Consider the following 16,033-nt stretch of genomic DNA (forward strand, 5'->3'; position numbering starts at 1 on the left):
TTTAAAGATTAAAAATATTTTATTTACACTTTTCTTTATACATATTTTATACATTTTTTATCAGCTTGAAACCCAAACAGAGCACATATGCAAGTCTGAGCATACTGTATCCATAGCAAGGGAAAATTACTTTCTGCCAAAAAAAAAAAAAAAAAAAAAAAAAAAAGACAAGAAAAATGCTTTAAAACATTTATAAAGAGGCAATTCTTAAATTATTCAGATAAGCTTATAGCAGTCCCAGGCTAATCATTAGACAGTTAATCCAAATGTATATATGAGGACATATACATATAATTTTGATTTTCTATAGGAAAAGTATTTCCAATAGCTAGACACAAACACAGTACAGTTTGAAAATAACTTTTCCTGTTAACTTATCAAATACATTCTTTTCAATACAAACAATCTGATATTGTACACTGGAATTGTGGGAATTATAGTGGAATTGCAATCTCGAGAATATAATAATTTATTTTAGAAAGATCTACAAAAATAATATATAGGGAAAAATATTTAACATGAACACAAAATTCACTCTTCCCTTCACCTGCTCCAACACTGACATAAAAGTTAGGTGGGTCCCACTGAGGTAATAAAAGCCCCTCTAAATATAGCTGACTTTACAGTCCTACAGAGCACTTCATTTCCTAGACTTACAGTAAGATTTTTCTACCAGAGCCATAAATAAAAACTATCTGCAAATTGAAATTATTTTCCCCAGCTACCAACTTAATATTAATCCAAAGGTATTTGAAATTGATTTTTGAAAGCTATTTTTAAAAGATTACACAAATTGAACTTAGAGAAGTGTAAAAATATTAGTAGAGGGAGACACAGGAAAGCTGTGCTCAAAACAAATTAGTTTTTCTGTCACCTGCCACATACAATTATGTTTTATGAAGTTTACCCACACAAAATGGAAATTTTCAAGTCATCATCTTTCAAAAATAGAATACAGATGCAAAAGTAGTCATTAGTATTTATTTTAAGCAGCTTTAAGTTGTTTAACATACATAAAAATCTCAGAATGTTAGCTACAGGACACCAGCAAGATGATGATGTGTTCAACTAGATGATGTGTTCTCCAGTTATGTTCTTTCCCACTCTCATTTAGTAAACCCCGCCACATGTGACAGACAACTTCACCACCTGTATGTATTCAAGTAACTTCACCACCTATATATATTTTTATTAACAGTAGAGATGTTTTCTCTGATGGCCCCAACCCTATAAACTCTTAAGCACAGGCTTAGTAACACATGTGCTTACATGTTTTCCTTTAAGCAGCTTAGAATTTTCTGCTTCTTTGTATTGGACTATTCACATATGCAAAGTCCACATCTGAAGTGCTAAAAGAATCTGGGGCCAAATTCACTTTTTTTTTTAAGAAAAAGTATATTAAAAAGGCAAAATACCTCTACAAACGCAATTACTTCTAAAAAGACTTCAACATATACAGGCTGACACAAACTATAAATTTATTTTAAAGAACTGTCAGTGTCTCCCCACAATGCTTACCCTCCCTTTGCTAAAGAATGGACATAGTGAGTTATGCAATGGGGTTTTTTACATCAGTTTGAATCTGCAGCTGCTGAATTTTATCTTTGTTTCCTGAGTGTCAAGTGAAGCTTCATCCCTGACACAAGTAGTTACCATATTATCAGCAAGAGGAAAGGCAGCACTTAGGATTCTAAGGCAGGAGGGACTCAAGAATACATAGCTGCAAAGCTCAGGAACCAGGGCAATATTACAGTCAAACCCTCAGAGCTAGTTCTAACAGGACTGCTATCATACTGCAGGAAGTAGGGCATCCACATTTTTCAAAAGAAAGTAACATAAAAGCAGGTTACCAGGTAGCTCATATGCTGCCACTTGCTAGCAGCGCTTTCTGAAACAGCAGGACCTCTGTAAACCTAAGGTCTGCTTTCTTCCAGTTGAATTCATGGGGAAAAAAATTCCAAAGTTTCTTTTTGCCACCTGACTGGTGATTCCATTGCCTCCCACAATGAAACTACCAACACTTTGTGGCAGAAAGTGAGCTATTTTTTCCTTATGCAGTACTTAAAAAAAAAATCTGCCCCCTAAAAACAGACCTAGGAGCATATGAAATGGGAACTGGCAGTATCCAGTCCCTTTACAGGAACATTGTGCTTTTTGTCCATTGTCTCACTAGAAAAGAAAATTTCTTCCTGAAGTTGGTTGCTAAATTAATACATGAAGCTTATACATTTTTTTCTATAGATGTGAAAAAAAAAAAAAAACAAACTAAATTGCAACTCACTATGTCCACCTTTCTAAAAAAAGGCAAGTACATTTGCTTTTCAAAGCAAATCATACGCCAAATTTTAAACATGTGGGTGACTTTAGATTACTGATATTCCATCATGGGATGGGAATAGAACCTCCTCAAATCTAATAAACAAAAGTCATAACTTAGCTATTCCTTGACAAATGAGAGGCATTTAAATGTTTTTTAAAACCCATCTTAATCTCACCATAATGCTCAAAATTTGATAGTAATGGGCAATTCCTATTAGCCATCTCAGGTTTGTTCCCATTAAGGTACTAAATTATCTGGAGCTAAATACTAAGAGCAAATATAAAAAAAAAATCAGTTAAAAAATCCCTCCAAGTAACCCAAGTAACTGTCTCAAAAGTTCCATTATACTTACATAAAGGAGAAGAGAAGCTAATTTTTGTATTTCAGGTATCAAACAATGAACGCACGGTAGATATGTAAATTGATAAAACATTCTCATATCCCCTCCATTCAAATCCCAAGTAAATTCCAACCATCCCCAATGCTGGAAAGGTTACAGCCAGCCTCTCAATGGAGACATAGCTTCAGGGAAGCTGAAACCAAGAGTTCAATTATAATTTCACAGAACAATTACTACTACAATCCTGAACAAGATCTTTCAGAACTGGGCACCTGAAGATAAACATGAGCTTAAAAGCAGAGCACCAAAACCGATGTGGTTCTTCATTTTTCAAGTGTCAGCACTCGTCAATTACTTTAGTGGCAGCTGCTGAGTGCACAGAGCTTCAGAAGACGCTTAAATGCAGACTCAAAAATGTAACTTGAGATACCCATATCCTAACCATTACTTTTAATAAAGTCTTAGCCATGTCTCCAAGACATCTGACTCCTGAACACCTGATACCCAGAGCCAGGGCTGCTCCTCACACTGGCACTGGCCCCACTAAGTGAAGTACTCTACTCTATGTAATGTGCCCTTGACAGCCGCTTCACACAGGATTAGCTTGCTGCCTCATTAAGAAATGAGCTGGTGACAAAAAAAAAATAACAAAAACACCAAACAAACCAACAAAAAAACCAACCCCAACAAACAAACAAAAATTCCCCAACCTGTCTTTTTATTCTCTTGTGCCCCAATATTCCATAAACTATGTACAGTCAGCACACAGCCAGCACCTACAGAGTCAGTTTATCCCTCCCCATGTAGGGTGATGTACACATGTCACACAGTGAAACTGAGGTTTTAGTATAAGCCACATTTTCTTTAAGTTAGGCTATCAAGAAAGTAAATTAGATTTCTAATCCAGTAAACTGAATTCTTATTAAAAAAGACAAATTTAGCTGCAAACTAGTCTGCATCTGAAGGCTGAGTATCAATATTTGGTCCAGTCCCTTCTGGTGTAAATAACTTATCACTACAGCTATGATGTCAAACATTCCCTCTTTGTTCTAAAACATATGAAAATACTCAATTAATAAATCATTTCTAACAATAAACAAACCCTAAAAATCTGCTGACTTGCCATATAGCTCCAAAAACTGACATTTCAACACAGAACATAATTCCTACAATAACACCGGAACACAATATGAGAAGTTTTACACATTGTTTTAACTTCTATAATTTGAAATTCATTTACACAAGTAGGTGTTATTTTTAACATAGAAAATTTAGGGTGATTTTGGTCCCTTTGTAAGTGCATTCTTTTAGACTCCCTGAGTACTGTACATTCCTTTTCTACAGTGAATTCTGACTGGAAGATGCTGAATAACATGGTTTTGCATTGCTGCATATAAAGTAAAGTCTATTGCTTAAAATGAAACACAGCAGCGTAAGATTTTACAAAATATGCAGCTCACGTTTCAGCATCTGAACTACATGTGAGCCTTCAGCTTCCCCAGATGGCTCCTTTGGGCTCTAGAAGTGCTCTAACTTAAATCCACAAAGACAGTCCAAATGCAGTTACTGTTATTATTTATGTCTTGGCAGATAATTCTTATCAATCTATTGTCATTTATATCTGCAATTTAACACACTGGAATAGTCAAAGCCCTCTTGGACCAGCTATCTCTATTCAGGCACTCCAAGGTCAGTAGCCATAGTTGTGTAGGTTTTTATAAAAGAAACAGAAATTATATTAACAAACCAACCACCTAACTGCACATTTTCAAAACACAGTAGTTCTTAACAGTTATTAATTAAATAATAATAATAATAAAAATATTATACCACTTCAATATGAGTACTCATATTGCAGTGTGAGTATAAGAAAAGTATTGACAATAAACTGTAGCATATCCAGTATCCAGTTCCAAAAATAACTGTGGGTTACAGCAGTGCTGAACATTTGCTTATTGACATTTTATATTTTTATGAAAAAAGAAAACTGGGCAGCACATTGAAACCGAAAAGAAACTCAGGTAAAATGAGTTTACTTTTTAAGAAATAATTTATAAAATAAGAAATAACTAACAGTTCATTATGTAGGAACAATATAAAGAGTTTAAGGTTACTGAATCAATCAGTATATACTAAAGATAAGTTACTTTGATACCAAATGAGGCTTCCAGTTTCACTTAAGAACTTTGAACTATTTAGCTCATGAAAGAATACCCAAAATTCAACAGATATGGCTGAATCTGTGCACTAGTTAAAATATTGTAACTGCACATAAAAAGATGTATTTATATACAGTTTTTACAGTGTATGCACATGTGTGTATACATTTTTTTACTCACCAACAAACACAACACAGACAATAGAAGGCAGCATAGAAATAGTGTTTTGAATATAAAAATGCTTTGTTTTCAATTTAGTAGAAAATGTGTAATTTGCATTTTGGCAGACTTACTGGTACAACTATACAAAACCAGGAAAAGGGTCATGCAAAAGGGTTAAAATTCTTCTCCAAAGTAAATATGGGAAAACAAAAACACCTAGTAGATTTGAGAGTACTTTGCAGTTAATGGAAAAAGCATCTAAAAGACAACATAAGGTACAGAAATAGTCTGGTTTTTTACTTTATACCTGGTTGTACCCTAGTACGGTTATTGTTATGTTCAATAAAAAATTAAAAGAACATCTTTCTTCCCTTCCTTTCACAAATATTTTGCCAAATTCAACTTATTTCAAAAGCATAGTGGTATAATGGCCATTTAAAAAAAAAAAAAAGAGAACATATTGTGGACATAAAATGTTACCAAAAAAAAGCAGACTCAAAAATATATATTTTTCTCACACTTAAAATTATATTTGTTAAAAAAAACCCAAAGCTTTCACAAGGTCAGACCAACTATCACCTTTTCTAATAAACTCGGTAAGTACACTCCCTGTACATCCTGTTTCTCTTGAGCATGGAGCCATTGTTCTTATACACAAGGAAATGTCTCTGCAGGAATTCAACTGGTTTGTAATTTTTTTCAAATTACTATAGCTCTTTTGTATTTGATTGGGTTTTTCATTCCATTTTAGCTGCAACGTCTAACATGCTCCAAGACATACTCAGGGAAGTGCAGGCTGCAGACCTGCAAGCCATCCAGCTTGCACGGCATCCTTGGATATTCATCTTCTTTCCATTTGTTTTCCTCTGGATCAAAAGTGAGAATGGAATCACTGTAATGACCATTGTAACAAAGGCCTCCAAGAACCATTATCTGTTTGTCCAGAACAGCTACACCATGACCACTCCTACCTATTGGCATAGAAGCCAATATAGTCCATTGATCGGTATCAGGGTCATAGACTTCTGTAGATGGACATCCTTGAGATTCAAAGGAAGCTCTCAGGATCACACAAACACCACCAAAGACATAAAGCTTACCATTATAAGAAATCATTTTGTGAAAGCACCTCGCATAATTCATTTTGCATTTGTTCTCCCAACAGTTAGTGACCACTTGAGTTCTCCGTGTTCGCTGCTCTACTGTCCCTTCTTTACTGGGATCAAACACACACACTTGCTTAGAAGTTGAAGATGATGTAATTCCACCAGTGATATACAACTTGTTACCAAGCACAGTCCCTTCATGTCCGTACTTATTTACTGGATAGGGATCCACAAATTCCCATTTATCTTCAGTAATATCATACCGTTCAGTGGAGTAAAACGTTTCATCACGGGTTCTCCCAGCCACTGCATAAACATACCTGCCAATCACTCCAACAGCAAACTCAGACCGTGGCACAGACATGTCTGCCATTCGTAACCAAGTGTTCTGTCTTGGGTCGTATCTAAACACTTTGGATGAAGCATGGAACTCACCATCTGGCCCCAGTTCTTCCCCACCTAATAAGAACACGAAGTTATTTACAATGGCAAGGCAGTCTGGTCGTAAAGGTACTTGAGGACCCTCTAGTTCCCACCAGACCCTTGGTTTGTGCAAGAGAAGAATTTTACTGTTTACCATACTGTGTCCTATCATTCCTCTAAATACTGCAGTCTGGGGTTTGGCTGAACGAATTTTGTTCGATTTCATTTCCATCAAAGGCTGTTGGTGAATGCTATGAAAGTAATTCATGGCTTGGTCAACCTCATGTCGCAGCTGCCGGGAGTATCGATAAAACTCTGATGTTTTTACCTATAAATACATTTAAAAGATATTAAATTCTGACCAAGAGAAACAATCCAGAAAACTTAAATCACTATATGTCATTAGAAGATTATTGTACTTTGTTTCATTCAGGCAATCTCGAGAGCAATTGCATTTACGCATGAAGGTTTAAACTGATGTATTGTTATCCAAAATCCAGAAGGCAATTTAGTGATTAAGAGCAGTGACTAACATTTTCAGCGGAATAATCACATGCAGAATTTATGCTGGAATTAGGCACTACTGATATCCCCAAGTCTAAAAACTATTAATTCTTTCTCCTGAAAACAGCTTCTGTTCACCTTCAACTTAATTGATGAAGTACCCAAATTAAAAATTCCATTTTTTCCTGGGTTTCAAAAACACTCTATACACCCATTCTGTGGTTAACAAGATCTACTCTAGTCCATTTGTTTTTCTGAATTCTCAGAAATTAAGCCTGAACTCTGCTAGGCTCTGCTAACAGGGCTATTTAATTGCCATGGGATGGGAAGGGAAGGTACTCAACCACCTTCCTTCAGAATATGTGCTTGCACCAACCACTCATCATGACAACGACCTTATGGCTTCCCCTCTGAGTCTCCACATGTTAACACATGCCTTTAACACAAGAAGGAAACATCTCCACCTATAATCCTTTGGTTGTACATTTCTGTGACAAATTGCAGAGGTAGGTTTGAACTGCCACTTCCCAGGTGAGAGTTACAACCTAAAAACCATGCCTGCTGTTTTAGTGGAGTTGAAGGCACAGGGGAAAAGAAGAATTCCTTCTGGGACCCTTCCTACTGTCTAAGCCAATTCAATGGCCGGAGGCTTGTCCTGAGACCATTCCAAAACACACCCCTGTCTTGAACATTTTAATTAATCTAGCTCAAGGCAATCCTCAGCTCACCGTGGGAATCTCTTCAGATGCCTCACTCTTCCTGTACAGTCTGGTGTAACACGGCATTCTGAATCACACTTCTAAAACAAAACCTGCTAGATGCTGCCAAATCCACAAACCCTCCATCAGATTTGATCCTAAATCCCAGTTTCTTTCACATAAAATTGGATTGCTTTCAAACAGTCTAAAAGCCTTTAGTATCAACCAGCTCCAAATAAGAAGCAATGCTCTGAAAAAAAATCAGTGGCTACTCTGAAATTTCAGGTGATCACAAGGTAACACCAGGAGCTACTCTTTTAAAGTATATTTTACCCCACCTCCTCCTATCCTCTGTCCCAAAGAACAAATGCCTCAGGGGTGGTGGTATGAATTTTGACATATATGGAAAGCAATTAGTAAATTAATATTCTTTATACCTTGTGAATAAAGTAGCTGCTTGTTCCATAAATACATACCATTAAAATTTTGTTAGCCATCTGGTAAGCATATCTTTCTTGTGTAGTAATTAAGACATTCTGCTGTCAAAGAATGATTTTTAACAAAAAATCTTTTGAACTGTTATTACTGAACACAATTTGCACAGTTTTTGAGACAGTTTGAAACACCAGATTTCAAAAAGAAAGCCAAATATTAACCTACTATTGCAAAGCAATGTATAGCTCAAGAGTGACTGTGACTTGATGTTTTTATTTATACTTTTTCTTTCCTCCACTTAAATTTTGACACAGTCAACAATTTCAAGCAATCTTTGTTTGAAAAAAGGAGGATGGTCACATGCAGATCATATGTATTATTCTTGTAACAATGTCCAAACTCTTTCTACTATTTTTACCAGACGTGATTTTGGAGCAAAAAGGTTTGCTCAGGTATGGCACTTACAGAAAACACACAGTAAGCCCAACTCTTGTGGGAACAACAGCTCTATTTTCTTCTCGCAAATAAGTAATATATCATACAAAGGCAGATTTGCTCATATGGTATTTGTTACAATAAACCATATATACCTTGCCTGACTGAAAAGACTGATCATAAATTACAGAAAATATGCTGGCAGGGAGAACCACAACACAGAAAAATGGTAACATATAAAGATTAAAAAAAAAAGAAAAATAAAGTTGAAATAACAAAGAATCATGGCTGGGCTACTTTATCCTTAAAATGAACTTTCAAATTCTAAGCCAGCAGGACTACTTCAGGCATTCCCAAACTGAAGCCATCCTCTTTGGAGTTAAAAGAAAATACAAATTATCTTTGATCAACCTATATGCAGTTCAGGTTTTCTTGGACAATTATGGAAGACAACAGGATCAACATGCTTACAATGTGAAACATATCAGTAAAGCCTGGCAGAGATGGAATTTTTTTTTCTTTCTCCCTCAGCATTTACAACTCTGTTATTAGATATAGAAATTGGAATGCCAGCCAGAAACTGGAATTAAAATAAGCCTACAACCTCATCACTGTACTCCTCCACATAGCCTAAATCTCACCCCATGAGAGCATGCCAAAGAAAACAAGGAGTATCTCTAATTCCAGAGAGAGACCCTCAAGACCAGGGAATCAATTTTTTAGTTTACTACTGCTTGTCTTGACAATGGCACTCATGTCAAAGCAAAACCTCAACTCCTACCTTAAATGAAAAAGACATGATGGAGCAAATGCAACTCCCAGTTATTAACACCCCTCTGTGACTGAAGTTCACGGGGAAGCTTCAACAAGCACAAGTTTGAAGAGCTGAACATGAAAATACACAGCACTAGCAATTCTTACAATATGCAGAAAAAAAATCCCACAAAACAAGAGTGATCGACTACCTCACTTCTGGTACGAAAAGGTAATAGGAGCATTCCTAGACTTGGCTGTCAAGGAAAAATATCCCTGTTTTTAGCCATCCACCTTTCACCAGCATGACCTCTGCCATACAGGAGCAGTACCTCTCTTGAGGCTCAAATGATGGTCTAAGATGAATGTTAGGATATGCCTATAGGAAAGTACAGACTGCTCACACTTGCTTAATGCAAATGAAAACAAAGCAAATGTAGGTCATTTGACCCACTTTCAGTCACACATTATGAAATGTTCCAGAAATATTTGAAAGCCCTGTTCTACTAGTAAGAAAATCCCTCTGCCTACACTTTCAAATAATTTTACAGTAATTTTCATGACTTGTGTATATAATCAAAAGAGACAAGCATTTAAATTAAGGTAATTTGGTATTTAAAACAACTGTAAGTTGTGAATGTCAGCAGATGAAAGCCCATGACCTTTTGCAGGAATTTCTATCTGATACTCAAAACACACAGAAGGAAAGCCTTCAGCTTTCAAAAGTAGGCTCTGCCACTACCTGTAAGTAGCAACAAGAAGTTCATCAGCAAATATCAAAGTGCTTATCAACAGAGCAATCTTCCTGTTAAGTTCAAATGGAGAAGCTCTGGAAGCAGTGTGTCCATAATTACCAACACTCAAACAGAACACACGGATTTCAGCAAAACAGGTGGAAATATGCAGCAATTGTCAGGAACCCTGAAATGAAACAAATGTGCATTCCTGAAGAGTACATAATCAACTCTGAATTGATAAAAATATATAAATACTTCAAAGCATTTTCGAAGTTTTCTTTAAACTGTTCTGTTATCTTGCTGAAGGGTCTCAAAGGCATTTTAAGTGGACTTCCATATTAACCCCAGTCATATCGTGAAAAAGGGAATTTAATCCAAGTGCTAAAGCTTTGCTCAGGTGATTTTCTGTACATTCTTTCCAATTCTTTAATTTTCTGGAGAAAACCCACTTAAAGAGGTTACGCTTGGACACAGCCTAATGTAAGAGTTTCCACAAGATCTCCAGAGATGGAGAAATGGGAACTATCTCAGTGTATGAACTACCAGTGGTTCACAGTCAGTCTTTCTGCTACACAGACTGAGAAAAGCATAAACAAAATCAAACGTGTTATTCCATAATAAAAGACATAAAAATAATTAAAAACATCCATTCCTTTATTTGCCCCCTGGGGCATCTCTCCAGTCACAGTAAAGTTGAGCTTTAATGCATTTCCTCTTTTTCATTTTAAACCAGTGAAACACTCCATAAAAAGTGCTGGCTTTCCAAGTTAGTGCAGTGATTAATCATTGCCTATTTTTCTGCTGTATTGAATGCATGCTTTTCTAGTTGTAGCAGTTATGGAAGTATCCAAATCTTCAATTTGTATTATATGAAGAAGAAAAAGAAAAAATTAAGCCATTACTTTCTAATTTGAAAAGTTATCTCCACAAAAGACCAGCTGTACCCCACATTATGTTCATCAGCTTTCCCCCTCCCCAAAAACAATTATGCCAATTAATAAGCTGCAGGAAGAGCAATGAAATGCAAGGTAAATGTTCTGTAACACATGACTTCAGTATACAGACTTTTTAAAACAAAATTTCCTCATACAACCATTTACAGCTACTGCTGTATTTGTATTCTTGTTACTTAGGTTTGTAATAAAAAGCCTTCAAAATCAGAAAGAAAGGCTTCTTTTGAACTGCCCAAACTAAACAGCTATTATTTGTGCACCTGGTTACTAAATTTTAGTATGTTATTATATGGGGTGGCTATTATCTTGCTTCCTTCTGTAGAACTGGTAAAAATCCTCAAAGACAAACAAAAACAAAAGCACAGAAAAATCTCAATGGCTCATAATGTCACTTTATCATCTCTAGACATGTAAACAAAGAACTGTTTTTAAAGATTCCAACTTTTTGTGCTAATGTTTCCTAAGGCTGCCAATTTGGAATGTGAGATGCAACTCAAACTCAGCTACGAGGACTACAGAAGCAATGCCCCACCCCACGGCATCTGGATCACACTTCTAAGGACCAAACTCTTACTCAAAACAAAACCCCAAACTTATTTTACTAGAGATTAACCTCAATCAAAACTAAAGATCCATCAACTCCACTAACAAAGATCCTTATTATTTTCACATCTATTTATCTCCAGCCATATTCTAATCACAGTTATAAGCTGGTATGAGAACTGCTCAGTGCCAGTGAAGGACTTTGAAGGGCTATTCTGCAAGAATAGAAATCACTTAAGTGTTTTCAGCCTAACCATAGAAAGGCACAGCCTCTGAGCAGCAGGACGATGCCCTCAAATTGATTACTCAGCTGCTTCTTTTTAGAAGCTGGAAATTGTCAAAATCAAGCTGGAGTCTAACTCAATCTAATCTTTCAAATCAGAGTGGAGTCAACAATCTATATGCCACAATTAAGAAGCTCTGCACATAATAAATACTGCTAGCAAATCTATTCAAATCAACAGTAATCTTAACACCCAAAAATACTGAGCACAGCACCTATTTACAATAAGAGGGACCCCTAACTTCATCCACACTTCTTATTCTATACTTCAGCAAATGAAGTTGTGTAAGTAGATAAAGATGTACTACTAGAAATGGAGGTAAACGGGAAAAAAAATTCAACACATTTATGTAAGGTAAAGTCACGGTAACATAAAATTACAATGACATCATCTCAAAAATTACAATTTTCTAGGAACAGGACAGGAGATATTAAAAAATAATGTGCTATTCATCCTACCTCTACAACAGAAGCTGATGAATCTAGTGATTAGTAAACTTTTGATTTAAGCTAGCAATTAATAAGCATGAGCTAGTCATAATAAACCTTACAGACTGGACATAAAAAAATTCCGGGTTTTAAGGACAGATTTTGAAACAACATTTCAACCTGAGTAGTACACAGAAACTAAATGGAGCTTAAACAGTATATTTCAGGGAAATCATGACATGGTTGCCTCCAGTAACACAGAGATTAACTCAGTGATGCAGGTGAAAGGCAGTTTTAAGTTCCTCAAGACTTACAGACTATGGATATGTTTAATAAAAAAGGAAAGCACAACATGAATAGTGAAATTTGTGCTTTTCCCCAAATACTTTGCCTATTGCCTAAATCCTTATTTGATTTATATTTCTATTTTTGCCCATGCATCTGCATGTACTTTAAAGGCTGAGGAACAAAAGGAGTACCTACTCATAGTTCAGAAGACTTTCTTCCAAGACATTTTGTAGCAAACAAATATGCTGTACCTTCACTTGTGCATTCTAAATGCACATCAACCTCCAGGTATTAATCTAGACTCACCAATTTTTAAATTGTACATCTCTCAAAAAAAAAAAAATGTATAGAACAGAAGGGCTTAAGAGGACAAAAGTCCTTACCATGACTTGCAAAGTTAAATTATACAAGTTATTTGTATGCTACAGTGACAGGCATCTGAGAAATGTGTATTAGAAAGATTACAAAAAAGTACGTAACAAGCCAGCCAGTGTACAGCCAATACAGAGTTTGGTGAACTGGAAGAGTCAACCTCAGACTGTATTTGGTACATTCATGCATTTAGTATGTGCTGGCTTCAGAAAAAGGGTGGATTCTCTTTGTGGATCTTCAAAAAAGGGAGTTATACCACTATTTCCCCATTCTACAGATAGAAGAAAGAGGCTCTCTCTGAGTTACTGCCAGAACAGTGAACAGACATGTTCTTTTATTAAAAAATAAAGTATTCTATATTCTGATATTGGCTCCAACTGCAGTTGTCCTTTGTCACTTGTCCTGCTGGATAACTTAATACTCCCCAGCCAAGGTAGAACACAAATGCATTCCTAGCTGCAGTAACAAATGACATAATTAGCTCTGCTTCCCTCTGCTGAGCTGTCTCACTCCATAATCTGCACTGGCTTTTCTCTGCTCCCACATACAATTAACAGAGAGGGTATTACCAGCGAAAGCTTTTGCATGCAGGTATATAACCTGGCATGCTGAAAACAACTGCTCTCCTGAAGTTGTATCTGTTGGGCCATTTGGTAGCTGTCAAGATAAAACATGATAAGCACTGTATGCAGGGTTTATACCAGTGATATTAAAACCAACTCCAGAAGTTATAACCAAATAAAATGCTCAAGACTAACATACACTTTCACTTGCACTTACAGAAATCTAACTGAAGACAGCTTGATGCTTGAGCTGGCATCCCCAAAACTAATACTGCTGAAGCAGACTCACACAAATCCTTACCTTATTAGATTAACCTCAAAAAATATGTTGTGAATTCTGTAAGTTTTATTACTGAAGGGCTTAAATTATGTATTAATATGGTAAAAGTGCTATTTAAAACAAGACACTATACAGCATGTTGCAGAGTTGAGCTCCTACTACTTAAAAATGTTTTAACCCAATATAAACATTACATTAGTGTTCTAAAATATGCTTAGGCATTTATTTTATGTCTATAATCCAATATAGCATCATAAATATATTTTATGTATTATTACTTCCTATACTCAGTTCACACACACACAAAAAAATCCAAATATAAAAATTCACTAGTCTGAAGTAATTAATAGCTCTTATAATCTAAAATACAAATGAGTATAAGAATTACTCCTTAGATGATCCAGTGGCCCTGAAAAACACCAAACCCAATACAACCATGTCTGTATATTCAGTAGATACTAAAGTAAAAATATATGGAAGATTAATTTGTAAGAAGCACAACAAAAATATGGGGTCTGAATTCCTATTAATTTGCTGAGAGGTGAAAAATACAGAAGTTGAAGTTGTATTTTATAACACAAAATTAACATTGTTAAAACAGCACATATCAAGTAATTCCTAACCTGAACACTGTTACTGGCCTGTGAGAGAACTGCTTACAAAGTACTGTAATCCTCTACTGTTAACAAATATTCAGAGATTCTGAAGAACTAGAAAACAATTTTTTGTCTGTTCTTTAACAGAAGAGTAGAAAAGGCAACTTCTCTTTTAACTCTTATTCCATACAATGAAAGTTAACTATAAGATCACCTGTTGCAGAGTCCTCTGATACCTAAAGTAAATCATTACATTTGATGCCTTCAATAATTTTTGATTGTATTGTACAATGTGTAACTTTGCAGGATCAGGGCTTACTTCTAACTGCTGTGTAATAGCACAAGCACTGAAGATAAAACAACAGCACCATTCTGCAGATTTAAGAGCAGATGCTACTTGTCATTTGTAAATAACTCTCCCCTGTACTTAAGCCACATAAGATCTACAGTCACTATTTTTTATTCTATTGATAACAATCATCATAAAGTATACCCTACATATTATGTGCAGGTCTAAAGCCTCTGGAAACAATAAGCAATTTGTGGAAAACAGTTAAGAATATTTGAAATCAAACTAGACACAAGTGACCTTATTTTCCGTATTAAGTCACATATAAACATGTACTGCAAACATACCGGTTCTCCAGCCACTGTAGTATTATTGTCTAATAACCAAAGACAACACTTCTAGATGTTTGCCTTCTGTGCTTTATTTTATTAGAAAAATAAATGCTATCATTTTGTTCCTTTTCATAGCTTCCAGAATCTTACCTATTTAATGGCATGCTGCCCTAGCTAAATGATGAATCCTGCCTATTGCTTTTCAAATGCACCAACCTTCTCAAAAACACTGGATGGTGTCATCAAACAAAACCTGATGTTCTGAATGATGGTGTCCGTATGTCTCCAGCGTCTTCTATCATGGCGTAGCCAGGCCTGAACAGCTTCATACAGCTCTATCTCTGGAAACCTGCTCAGATGATCATTATCCAAGTAAGACATGAGCTTCTCAAAGCTCAGATATGAAAGAAAGTCAGGTCTGGACATGAGTGGCACAAAATTCTCTAGCAGAAAGGAATCCAATTTTTCCCTGACTCCTTCGATGTTTACACCAAAATCATCCAGAAGTCTCATAATTTCTGCACAGTTTTCTAAGCAGATTTTAGCTAAGAGAAAAGAGCAGCAAAACTTTACCACCTCTATAAGCTGGACATACATGGCAGCCTGAAGGATTTCATGAACAGTGTTCATACTCAGTTCAATAGTTCCATAGTACATGAATTGGAGGACATGACTGAAGCCTGTAGCTGTCAGACCTTTCAAATGGATTTTGTCCTGATCTCGTTCTCGCATGTCTGCTGTGAACATAATCCTGAAGTAATCACTCTGGGTGGCAAGCAGTGCTTTATGGGCCTGAAATTGGTGGTCTTCAATGACAAGTGTGACATCAAGAAGCAATCCCTCCTCATACAGTGCTCTGAATCCTGCAGAGACACTGGTGTCATGGATGGAGGAGCTAAACCCTTCCACGTCCCCTGCCATGAATCACCTGGGGGGAAGAAAGAAAATAAATAAAAATAAAAATAAATCATAATTTCTAATAACATATTACAAGCCCTTCCTGACTAAATAACCCCCAACTGAGATTGCTTTG

At 36.0% G+C, this 16,033-nt stretch overlaps 1 protein-coding gene across 5 annotated transcripts in view; it reads right to left on the minus strand.

Moving 5' to 3' along the window:
• Positions 1-16,033, minus strand: part of KLHL15 (kelch like family member 15) — a 27,784-nt gene continuing 11,751 nt past the window's right edge. For all 5 annotated transcript variants that reach the window (XM_012569463.5, XM_030282243.4, XM_041718473.2 and 2 more), the window contains 2 exons: positions 15,217-15,928; positions 1-6,838 (listed from right to left, as the gene is read on the minus strand). In XM_012569463.5, the coding sequence (XP_012424917.2) occupies positions 5,729-6,838; positions 15,217-15,921 (1,815 nt within the window). In that variant the 5' untranslated portion in view covers positions 15,922-15,928 and the 3' untranslated portion in view covers positions 1-5,728. The remainder of the gene's footprint in view (positions 6,839-15,216; positions 15,929-16,033) is intronic.

The sequence above is a fragment of the Taeniopygia guttata genome, chromosome 1, assembly GCF_048771995.1.
Source record: "Taeniopygia guttata chromosome 1, bTaeGut7.mat, whole genome shotgun sequence".
Taxonomy (NCBI): domain Eukaryota; kingdom Metazoa; phylum Chordata; class Aves; order Passeriformes; family Estrildidae; genus Taeniopygia; species Taeniopygia guttata.